Genomic DNA, 10,986 nt, shown 5'->3' on the forward strand with positions numbered 1-10,986 from the left:
CACATAATTGGTGATTATTTTAGTGTTGAGGTTTATCAAATTTACAGTGCTTTGCTTTGTGTCACATATTTGTTGTCATTTTCGATTATGGAAGGTCTTGCAATTATGATTCATAGGAACAATTGGTATTCCTCATAGATTATTTAGAAAAATAGTAATTATGCGGATAATGGTGACCATTTGATCTTTTTTTCAAGCACAATATATATAACTAAAAAGAAAAACCGAAAATAAATCGAAAAACCGAGAACCGAAAAAACCGACTAAAAACGAAATCGAAAAAACCGAATTTATATTGGTTTGATTTGATTATGAATTTAATAAACCGACATAGTTGGTTTGATTTTGGTTTAATAAAAAACCAAATCAAACCACCTCATGTACACCTCTACCAAGGGCCAATATGCCCTAAGATTGAAAAAAAGCTGTTGAAAATTAGGATGGAGGCAACAAAGTTTCAACCTGATTTTTCAGGAGGCCCTAGGGTCTTAGTTGAAGGTCCTGGAGGGCCATATATTGTTGATATGTCTGCCAAGACTTGTACTTGTAGAAGGTGGGATTTGACTTGTCATCATAGTGTGGTTAGTATTCTTGAAAACAATGAGTTAATAGAAGTTTATGTCATGGACTATTACAAAGTGGAAAATTACAAGAAAGTATACTCTAGCTTTCCAAACCAACAACCACCTTCTCCAAATCCAAGTCAAGACCCTGCTCCAAACCAAAACCAAGAAGAAAAGATAGACGTGGACCTCATCTTAACAAATCAATCAACTATAGAGGTAAATTAGTTTCAAAGCTTTCATGGTCCTTTTTATGTGCTAGTTTTATTTTTTCTCATGGTGTTGTATTGTTTTATAGGATGTTGCTGGACAAGATGATGTTGGGAGAGTTTGTACATGGTCAAAAAAGTTTTCCATAAAAGTTTTTTTTAGTTCCCAGGAATATTTTAATTTAAGATATTTACGGTTAGGTACTTCTTTAGAATTAAATAATTGGTCATGGGATCTCTGAAGCACCTACCCATTATCATAAATAAGATACTTACCCAAGGAGAGAGGTCCCGGAATAACCGAATAACTGAAAAGAAAATAAAATGATAATTTTTTCGCATTCATGAAAGCACTGTTTTTCTCTCTCCTCATTTCATTAGTCTGTATTTGTACACTCCAGGCTTTCAGTTGTATTTATACCCTAATAGATGCTCGTGACTTGTGATATCCCGGTTAGGGCTGTGTCGGGTTGTGCTTCCGTTAATTATATCATTAAATCATATTTAAATTGTTTATTAATGTTTAACTATTTTTGAAAAGGCGATATAGGTTTGTTGGCTGGCCTTGTCTTCACGAGAGGCATCATCACGACCGGAGCGGGGTTTGGGTCGTGACAGAAACTAGAATTTTTGTTGAGAGGGCCGGGATTGGATGAATATTGAAAAGATCATTGATATCATATATATATATATATATATATATATATATATCATTAAGTCTTTAATAGTGATAACTAAAGCAGACACAAAATTTACTATGTTTCTGTTAACAAGACTCAGTTCACCGACGAAGAGGAGCAATGATCTAGACGACCACGTTACATATGTAATCAAGCTTCCCCATGCTTTCTAGAGAGGAATAAATCAGGTCCTTAATTGTAGTAATTAAGAGAACTTATTACTGCTTGGATGGCTTACTCCTGCAGGCTGCAGCTTGTTTACAATATATATATCTGCTTTTCATAATTCTGACTATTTTCTTCTGCTGTGTATTGATGCGTCCTGAAGCTAGGATTGTCCTAGCATATTACATGTTTGAGCAAAGCTTTTGAGAAACAAGAAATACTTTTTTAAATAGAGAATCTACTTATTTCTGCTGAATTAATTAAGGTATTTGGCCTTAAAGTTAATTAGGTGATTCTCAATAGTAGCAGAAAAATCTTATGTTTCTTGGAGAAAGCAAAAATGTGTAATTTCTTCGTGAAAATAAAAGCAAAAGCAAAAAATTATTTTTTTTTCAAGGATAGAAGTAACTTTGTATTTATCAAACTATCCACCCACAATTTTACTCTCAACTACTAAGGGCCCGTTTGGCCATAAAACTTGTTTCACCTTTTTTTTTTTTTTTTCTTTTTTTCGGAATTAGTGTTTGGTCATGAAAATTTCAAATTTACTTGAAGCTCAATTTCGTGATTAGAAAAACTCCAAAAGGTTATTTTTCAAAATTTTTACTTCAAATCACTCACAAAAATTCAAAAAAAGCTCCAAACGCAACTCTAAATTTTAAATACCATTTTCACTAAAGAAAAATATTTATTTATTTGTTTTGGAATTTCACAATTCTTATGTCCAAACGCCCACTTCGTCCTTCATCTTTTTTTCTTCCTTGAATTTCTAGTGACTAGTGCTTTACATCAAGAGATCCTGCATTAAGAGGGGTCATTTTAGAATAGTGGCCCATTGGGCTTTAATTACGACTACTCCGGTTCTTCCACTCGGATTAAATATCAAGTATCAACCTCTCGATTTGCATCCATCTGACAAAGGAGACGACGACATCGACAGTGATTTGAGAAAAGATCTTCCAATAAATTATGGTGTGCTGAATAGTACATTTTTAGCTTCTGCTATTAATATTATACCCATTGATGTGATGTTTGTTACAATAAACGTACCACCCCAATTCCCATCCTAATTTTTTTATTCCCACGTATATATTATTACGTCGAATTCATCATCTTGACGTCTAAGCTGCAATGCGATTACAAAGTGATGATTAGGTGTTTTTCCCTTTTTACTTTTGAGAAATTGTAACCCTTAAAATGTAATTTAATATTCATCACCCTTAAACGCTTTTTCCTCTATGTTTATGGTGACAAAATAAATAAAACGCAGATGAATAGAAGCCAATTAGTTATTTGATTGGAAATAGACGAATGATTGTTCACATGAGGTTTGAAGAGATTCTGAATGTTCTTTTATGACGTTGTTATGTCTTCCTTTTATGTTAGCATTAGTTCCATGAAATAACATTCGGCATAATAGAAGATGCAACTATATATCCTCTGCCAATATTATATTCTTGCACTTTTGCTTGTCTGGTTAATAATTGGTTATTTAACAAGAACATTTTTTATGCTTGTTGATTGTACCAGAATATGAGGTTGGGACTTGGCAACTGAAGCTTTTAAGAATTAATTTGTCCCTAAGCTTTTTGCCTTGCATATAGTTTACATAACGCAGCTAAAATTAATTTTTTAACGTATATATACTATGTATTGAATTCTTGACTTTTTGTTGTTGTTGTTGGTATGGAAGATGCAAATGTGCTAACTCTGATTGTGTGTTGTGAGGAGTATCTTACAATTATTTTATCATAGTAATAAAAAAAAAAATATATCGCTGTCAATTCTACTTTTGAAAACAATTTGTATTTGAGTGACTTGTGCACCTCATTAGGCAAGCGTAACAAGAAAGATCTCAAGAAGGGACACTAGAAGCCGTCACCCTGGGCTGACGCAGCAGAAAAGACAAGAGATCAAAGAAGCGTTTGAGCTGTTTGACACTGATGGATCTGGTACTGACTTGTGTGTTTGACTGATATACGCGTGCAATCCCTCTAACTTAATGTTTCAACCCTGTTCACTGTTCAGGTACTATTGATGCTAAGGAGCTGAATGTTGCTATGAGGTTTGGTTACTTTGCTAAATTTATACTCTTTCTATTATCGCTAATTAAATAACTTGTATTGCAGGGCCCTTGGATTTGAAATGACAGAGGAGGTAATTTGTTGCATCCTTCTAATTTCTGTTTGTTGATAGTATTTGTTTACGTCCTCTTCATGTCGCTGGATTTATTTGTTGTAACTATCGGATCATGATACCTCTATGTTATGTGTATTTGATAGTAGCACATTTTCTTATATTATAGGTGCAATTTCTTGATGTTTTACTTATCCATTTTATGGCATCACTAATGTTGCATGTCAAAAACCTTTTGTTTCCAGCAAGTTGAACATATGATTGCTGATGTCGACAAGGATGGTAGTGGTGCAATCGATTTTGATGAATTTGTACACATGATGACTGCCAAGATAGGGGAAAGGGACACTAAAGAGGATCTCCACAAAGCATTTAACATACTAGACCAAGATAAAAATGTAAGTCCTTTTTACAATGTATGTACTCCAATTTTTCGATATGATGCTAACTCGACATGTTATGAGAGTGCAGGGAAAGATATCTGCTGCTGATATTCAGCAAATTGCCAAGGAATTGGGTGAAAATTTCACTGCAAGAGAGATACAAGAGATGATTGAGGAAGCAGATCGCGATCGTAAGTTCTTTTTTCCCCATTCCTCTTCTGAATTTGTCATTCTTGTTCTCCTTATGAATTTCATTACCCTCTTAAGCATGAGTAGGTCTCTTTAAAGTGGCACAATAAGTAAACAAAAATAAAGTATAAATGTAGGGGCAACGTACATACTGCCCTCCCTAGACCCCACATGTGGAAATATACTGGTTATGTTATTGTAGTCGAGTTAATCCATTTCTCAAGTATACTGATCTGGACTTCTGTGTCTTTCTTATGTAGGTGATGGAGAAGTAAGCACGGAAGAGTTTATGAGAATGATGAGGAAAACCAGCTATGGAAACTAGAACAAAATCATACTACTGGTAAGTGTGAAGTTTTAAACGAGACCTGCTTTTCGACTTTGAAGTTGCTTGTCCCTTTTCTCCCTTGTCCTCTTTCTCAGTGCTCTGTTATTTATTGTGTATACTTTTATCTAAATACTTTAGTTTTTGCCAAATGAATAAATGAAAGAAAACAAATGTACTATAATAGCATTAAAGATACAGGGTCACAGAATCTTTCTCTTGTCTACGTTAGCACTAATCTAGTTAACAGATTTCAACTCTGGGAGAATTTGAAAATTTTTAATAGTACTACTTTTCCACGACCTTGGCTTCTGTGAGGTGACTCTAGTCAAGTGGTCAGCGCCTCCGAATTCTGATTGGCTCCATCTATTTCAAGATTCCTCTGTCCTCACCTTCCAATCTTTGCTCGGGCAACTCGCCCTCCTTCCGCTACTAAACTATGTGGACTAGTCACCCTAGCTTTGCCCCACTAATAAACACTATTTGGCATCACTCCAACACTTATCTGCGCACACTTACCATGTTCTTAAAGGTTGGAATATCTTTCGCCAAAAAAAAGTTACTTCAAGCTCGTATTACTGGTTTTCAAAAAACGGACCCACACAAAAAAATTGACTTTCACCTTGCCCTGAAAAATAACCTTGTTCAGGAATTTAATCTCCTTTTGAAGAATGAAGAAGACTTTTGGAAACTCAAATCTCGAGTCGAGAACCTTCATGCCGGCGATGCGAATACTAAGTTTTTCCATCTTTCAACAGTTCATCGGCGACGAAAAAATCATATTCTTTGTCTTAATGACACAGTAGGAAACTGGACATTTGATCAATCCACTATCCAGCACATCATTGCTACTCATTTCAATACAATTTACACCACTGATCTCATGTTAAGTCTCAAACAACAAACTATCCACGCCCCAAATGCTCTTAAATCTGGTATCTCTCATCACCTACGCAGACCTCTCACTCATGCTGAGATTCATCAAGCTGTTTACTCCTTCCAACCTCTAAAGGCACCTGGCCCCGATGGTTTTTACCCAATTTTTTTCCAGCAATTTTGGAACGATACACAAACGGCTATTCAACAATTATGTACTGATGCATTCGACACTTCCCTAATTTCTCCTCTAATAAACCAAACCTATATTACATTAATTCCTAAGGTTAAAAGTCCTGAACAAATCACTCAATATCGTCCTATCGCTCTTTGTAACACTAGTTATAAGATCATCACTAAAATTATTGTCTCGCGCATTCGCCCATACCTTGATACCATTATTAGTCCCTATCAGAGTAGCTTTATCCCAGGTCGACACACTGTCGGCAATGCTATTATTGTTCAAGAAACGATTCACTCATTTAAAACCAAAAAGGGCAGTCAAGGACAGATGCTTCTTAAAATTGACCTCGAAAAAGCTTTTGACAACTTAGAGTGGTCCTTTATCAGATATTCACTATCCAGTCTTAGTTTTCCTCCTTGCCAAATAAATCTCATTATGAACTGTGGTACATCCTCTGTTAACTCTATTCTTATAAGTGGTCACCCTACACCTTTCTTTTCCCCTACACGAGGGATTCGTCAAGGAGATCCCTTGTCCCCACACTTACTCATCATTTGTATGGAAACTCTAACCGAATTATTAATCTCTCCATCACCAACCATGAATGGACACCTATCAAACTATCTCGCAATAGACCCCATTTATCCCATCTGTTATTTGTTGATGTTTTAATTTTTTTCGCTGAAGCAACTCCACAAAATGCAACAGAAATTCATACGATCTTACACTTATTTGGTACCTGTTGCGGAAGCCAAATGTATATAGTGTGAATAAGTCACAACTATTATACCAAAAATTATGACAGCCACCAAATAATAAATAAGACAATAAAGCAACAATAAAAACAACACCAGAATTTACGAGGTTCGGCTAATTTTGCCTACTCCTCGGACACAGCCAATATTTTATTCCACTCCAAAAATACAAGTGAAATAATACTAAAGAGAGAAGATACAAATGCCTTAAGAAGATAAGAAGGCAAATGAGAGGTGTGTTTAAATCCTAAACATTAGGCCTCCTTTTATAGGAAAAAATTCCCACCAAGTTTACTTCCCAACCGATGTGGGATATTGTCATATTCAACAAATCTCCACCTTGGCAAAATTTCACATCTTTAATTCTCTCTCAATAACAAATTTTGGTTGTGTCTTCATCTTCAATCTTCAGTGTTCAACAATGTTGATCAAATCCAAACAATATTGAAACTTGACCACAGTCACCATTTTTGTCAGCATATCAGCAGGATTCTCCATAGTATGAATTTTCTTCACTGTGACTCCACCTTATTCTATAATTTCTCGTACGAAATGATACCGAACATCAATGTGCTTCGTCTTTGCATGATAAACTTGGTTCTTCGCCAATTGAATAGCACTTTAACTATCACAAAAGATTGTGATACTTTTTTGTTCAACACCAAGCTCCGTTAGCAATCCCTGAAGCCAAATTGCTTCCTTCACAGCCTCTGTAATGCCATATATTCTGCCTCTGTTGTAGACAAAGCAACTGTTGACTGTAAAGTAGACTTCCAACTAACTGGTGCCTTTGCAAAAGTAAACACATAACCAGTAGTTGATTTTCGTTTGTCCAGATCACCCGCAAAACCTGAGTCACAATATCCAACTACAGACTGATTGTCTTCCTGCTCAAAAACTAACCCAACATCTACAGTATTGTGAATATACCATAGAATCCACTTCACAGCTTGCCAATGCTCCTTTCCTTGATTATGCATATGTCTGCTAATAACTCCAACAGCTTGTGAAATGTCAGGTCTCGTACAGACCATTGCATACATCAAGCTACCAACAACATTTGTATATGGTACCCTTGACATATACTCCTGTTCAGCTTCATCATTTGGCGACATAGTAGTACTTAGCTTAAAATGGGGAGCAAGTGGAGTACTAACTGGCTTAGTCTTTTCATCTATGCCAAAACGTTGTAGTACTCTTTTCAAATATTCTTTCTGAGATAAACAGAGTTTCTTTGAATGTCTATCTCTTATTATCTCCATGCCAAGAATTTTCTTTGCCTCACCCAGATCCTTCATCTCAAACTCCTTCTTCAGTTGAATCTTCAACTTATCAATTTCTTCCGAATTCTTGGAAGCTATCAACATATCATCAACATATAAGAGAAGATATACAAAGGAACCATCTTTAAGCTTGCGCAAATACACACAATGATCGTATTTGCTCCTCTTGTACCCTTTGTAAGCACGTGATTTTTGCCCTATGAAAGAATTACTCCCAAAAAATTCAAAATAAAACGATTTTCCTTTGTGTGCAATTTTGAGAATTTTCGCGGCATTTTAGGATAATTATTTGTATTTGTCCATGCATGTTTATTTGTTAAATTAATAAAAAATACAAAAATATGTCACATTTGCATTTAGGATTTAATTTTACAATTAGGAGTAATTAAGTTTGTTTTACCAGAATGAAAATTACAAAAAATATGCATCGTTTGCATTTTTAGCATTCAATGTCAAATTGTACAATTTTGTTTTAATGGGTGTTTAATTATGTATGACAAATGTTGCTAGCAATTAGTTAGTATTTTTGATAAGTTAATTTAGTTTATAACTTAATTTAGAATTTTAGTTTTTAGAAAGTAAAAGAAAATAGAGCAAAAAATATAAAGAAAATCGGAATTGGGTCTCTTCTTCAATTTCAAACCACAGGCCCAAAGAGACCCAACCTTCCCCATGACACGGTCCATTTCAACCCGGGTCGACCCGATCATCCCCATAACCCCAAATGACCTAACCCCTCCTAATCTTCATTTCATTTCCTAAACCTAAACCAAACCCATCCGCCCCCCTCTCTCTTTCTCTCCATCTTCTCCAAGCTTCCTCACGCCCCATCCATGGCTGCCCTTGCATCGTCTTCTTCGACACAAGCACACACACACATAGCTCCAAACCAAAATCCAAGCAGGCTGCTTTCTTCTTCGTCGTCGAGCTCGAGCTCGAGCTCCCATGGCTGCCTCCCTCGACGAACAGCACCCTAGCACCTCGCCTTCTGCTTCGTCTTCAAACGACCACCATGAACGACCCCTCTACTTCATCTTCTTCATCATCCTCACGACCTCCAGCATGAACACCCTCCACCATCTTCCTCCTCCAGACGAGCTCCAGCCATGTCCGCCTATCGCAGCAGCAACGACGTGAAGCAGCTCGTCGTCGTTCCGCCCCAAGCTCCACCGTTGTTGCTTCTTCTGCTTCACCATCCAAACACTGCTGCTGCTTCATCCTCTTCGTCTTCGTCGAGCTCGAGCTCCCATGGCTGCCTCCGTTCACCACTGCCCATACCACCACCATTCTTCTGCTTCGTCCAGCTTCGTCCAGCATCTGCTTCTTCTGCGTTGTTGCTGCCTCGTCGAAGCATCTGATCCAAAACCAAGGCTCCTCGCAACTGCTTCGTTTTTCAAACGACACCAAACAACCATCTTCTTCGATGGTCCGTTCGTGGTCGTCTTCGGCGTCGAGTTATTTTGGTGCGATAATTATTTTCGGGCAGATTTGTGTTCGTTCGAGTTCATCGTCGTTCCAATCCGGTTAGTTGGTTTAAGTTTCGTTTCTGTCCGTAATTTGTTTGATATTTTCGGATCTGAAATCAGATATGTTTGATATTAATTTTGTGTTTATCTTTTTGTTATTTTCTTCAGTTTGTTTCATTTTTTCTTGTTTATTTTTATGTAGAAATTGTTAGTTTAATTATAATGTTATTAGTTTTAAGTTGAAGTTCAATTAATTATTTCTTCAGTTGTTCTTATTAATTTAAAAGGATTTAGTTTTTAATATAGAAATATGTTATTTTGATGACTGGAATCCTTCGTCTTGACTGTAATATTGTTAGATTTAGTTTGAATTTGTTGATTGAATTTGTTTAGGAATTGGTTATATTTGCTGTATTTTGGTTGGAATTGATTAGGTGAATTGGTTATAGCTGATGGGGGTAGATTGGTAAATTGCAGTACTTTCAGGGTTAAAATGGTAATTTCAGTAAGGTCGGAGGGGTATTTTTGGAATTATAAATTTGAACAATTATTTAATCTGAGTGCTCTGTCCACTAGGCATTAACAATATTAAAATAGTACATGGTGGGGGACAAGACATAAGTTAGTGGGGAATAATGTAGTTGTTTAACATAGTGGGGGACAAAACATGTAGGCATGGGGGACAAAACATGTAGGCATGGGGGACAAGGGAATTAAATAAGAAAAACATTAAGTAGTGGGGGCAAGGCATGTAATTAGGGGAATATTTAGGGTTAGTGGTTCAAGACAAGAGTCTTGCTATAAATAAGAGTCATTTTGACATAGAAAAGAGGGGACGATTTTGAGAGGACATTTTTTTAGGAGAGGTTTTTTTTAGAGAGGATTCTTGGAAGAGGAAGACATTCTGAAAATCTCAAGAGTGTTGGAGAGTTGAAAAAGAGAAAATAAAAACAAAGTGAGAAACGAGTTTAGTTTCGGGTTTAATACACGCGTGGGTTGTTGTTGTTTAGTCTTTTTACAAACTTTTGGGTTTGTTCCATTGAGCTTGTTTAGTTTTCTTCAAAGTTTTTTGGGCCTTGAATCTGGTTCGAATTGCTGTTGTTGCGTTGCTGTGTTATTACTGCTGCTGACTCCTCCTTCTTTTCTTCTTGTACTGCCATTTCCAGGTACACATTTGTACACTCTCAGTTTGAGGCGAAATGAAGTATTAACCAGGCTTTGTTCCTGTTGAATTCCTCCTGTTTAGATTTGTGCTTGAATAGAATTTTCCTTCCTTTGTATAAAAATGTAGTTGACCGATTAATGAGTAATGGGGTTGCATATGTATAACTCCTTCATCTAATAATGTTAGTTTAAATTAATCAAAGAATAGTTAATTTGTTTTGATATTATTGTGTGTCAATCTCATGTTCTAGTGTTATTAAATAATAGAATATAGAACGAAAGCAATCTTTCTTTGTACAAACTCGATTGCAATTTTCCATTGGCATTAGCCGTAAACTAATAACTAATAAGTTATGTTTTTTTAGCATGTAATTAATTGGGAGATTTTCTTTTATTTTAGAGACGAACTTACTAGAAAAAAATGTAGTCACTGTAGGTTTATCCTTTTAAATAAAAATGAGACGAGTCTCGCCAAATAAAACGCACAGATTGCGGGGCCCTCACAAAAAATGTATGTGTTAATTACTTAGACCTCGGGATCGGCCGCTTAGCGAACTCTACGGCCTTACCCAAAATAATAATACGCTAATCGCTTTAGGCGCGCATTT

At 36.1% G+C, this 10,986-nt stretch overlaps 1 protein-coding gene across 2 annotated transcripts; it reads left to right on the forward strand.

Moving 5' to 3' along the window:
- The first annotated feature begins 367 nt into the window (after positions 1-367).
- On the forward strand, positions 368-10,600 carry LOC104244178 (caltractin). Of its 2 annotated transcripts, XM_070167469.1 has the most exons (9): positions 368-782; positions 862-902; positions 3,452-3,569; positions 3,646-3,682; positions 3,747-3,774; positions 3,999-4,151; positions 4,225-4,327; positions 4,586-4,668; positions 10,381-10,600. In XM_070167469.1, the coding sequence occupies exons 2-8, from the start codon at positions 900-902 to the stop codon at positions 4,648-4,650; spliced, it is 507 nt and encodes a 168-aa protein (XP_070023570.1). In that variant the 5' UTR covers positions 368-782; positions 862-899; the 3' UTR covers positions 4,651-4,668; positions 10,381-10,600. The 2 variants fall into 2 exon arrangements, with proteins under 2 accessions (XP_070023570.1, XP_070023569.1); XM_070167468.1 differs by lacking the exons at positions 368-782; positions 862-902 and adding an exon at positions 2,393-2,589.
- The last annotated feature ends 386 nt before the right edge of the window (positions 10,601-10,986 follow it).

This window comes from Nicotiana sylvestris, chromosome 2 (genome assembly GCF_000393655.2).
Source record: "Nicotiana sylvestris chromosome 2, ASM39365v2, whole genome shotgun sequence".
Taxonomy (NCBI): Eukaryota; Viridiplantae; Streptophyta; class Magnoliopsida; order Solanales; family Solanaceae; genus Nicotiana; species Nicotiana sylvestris.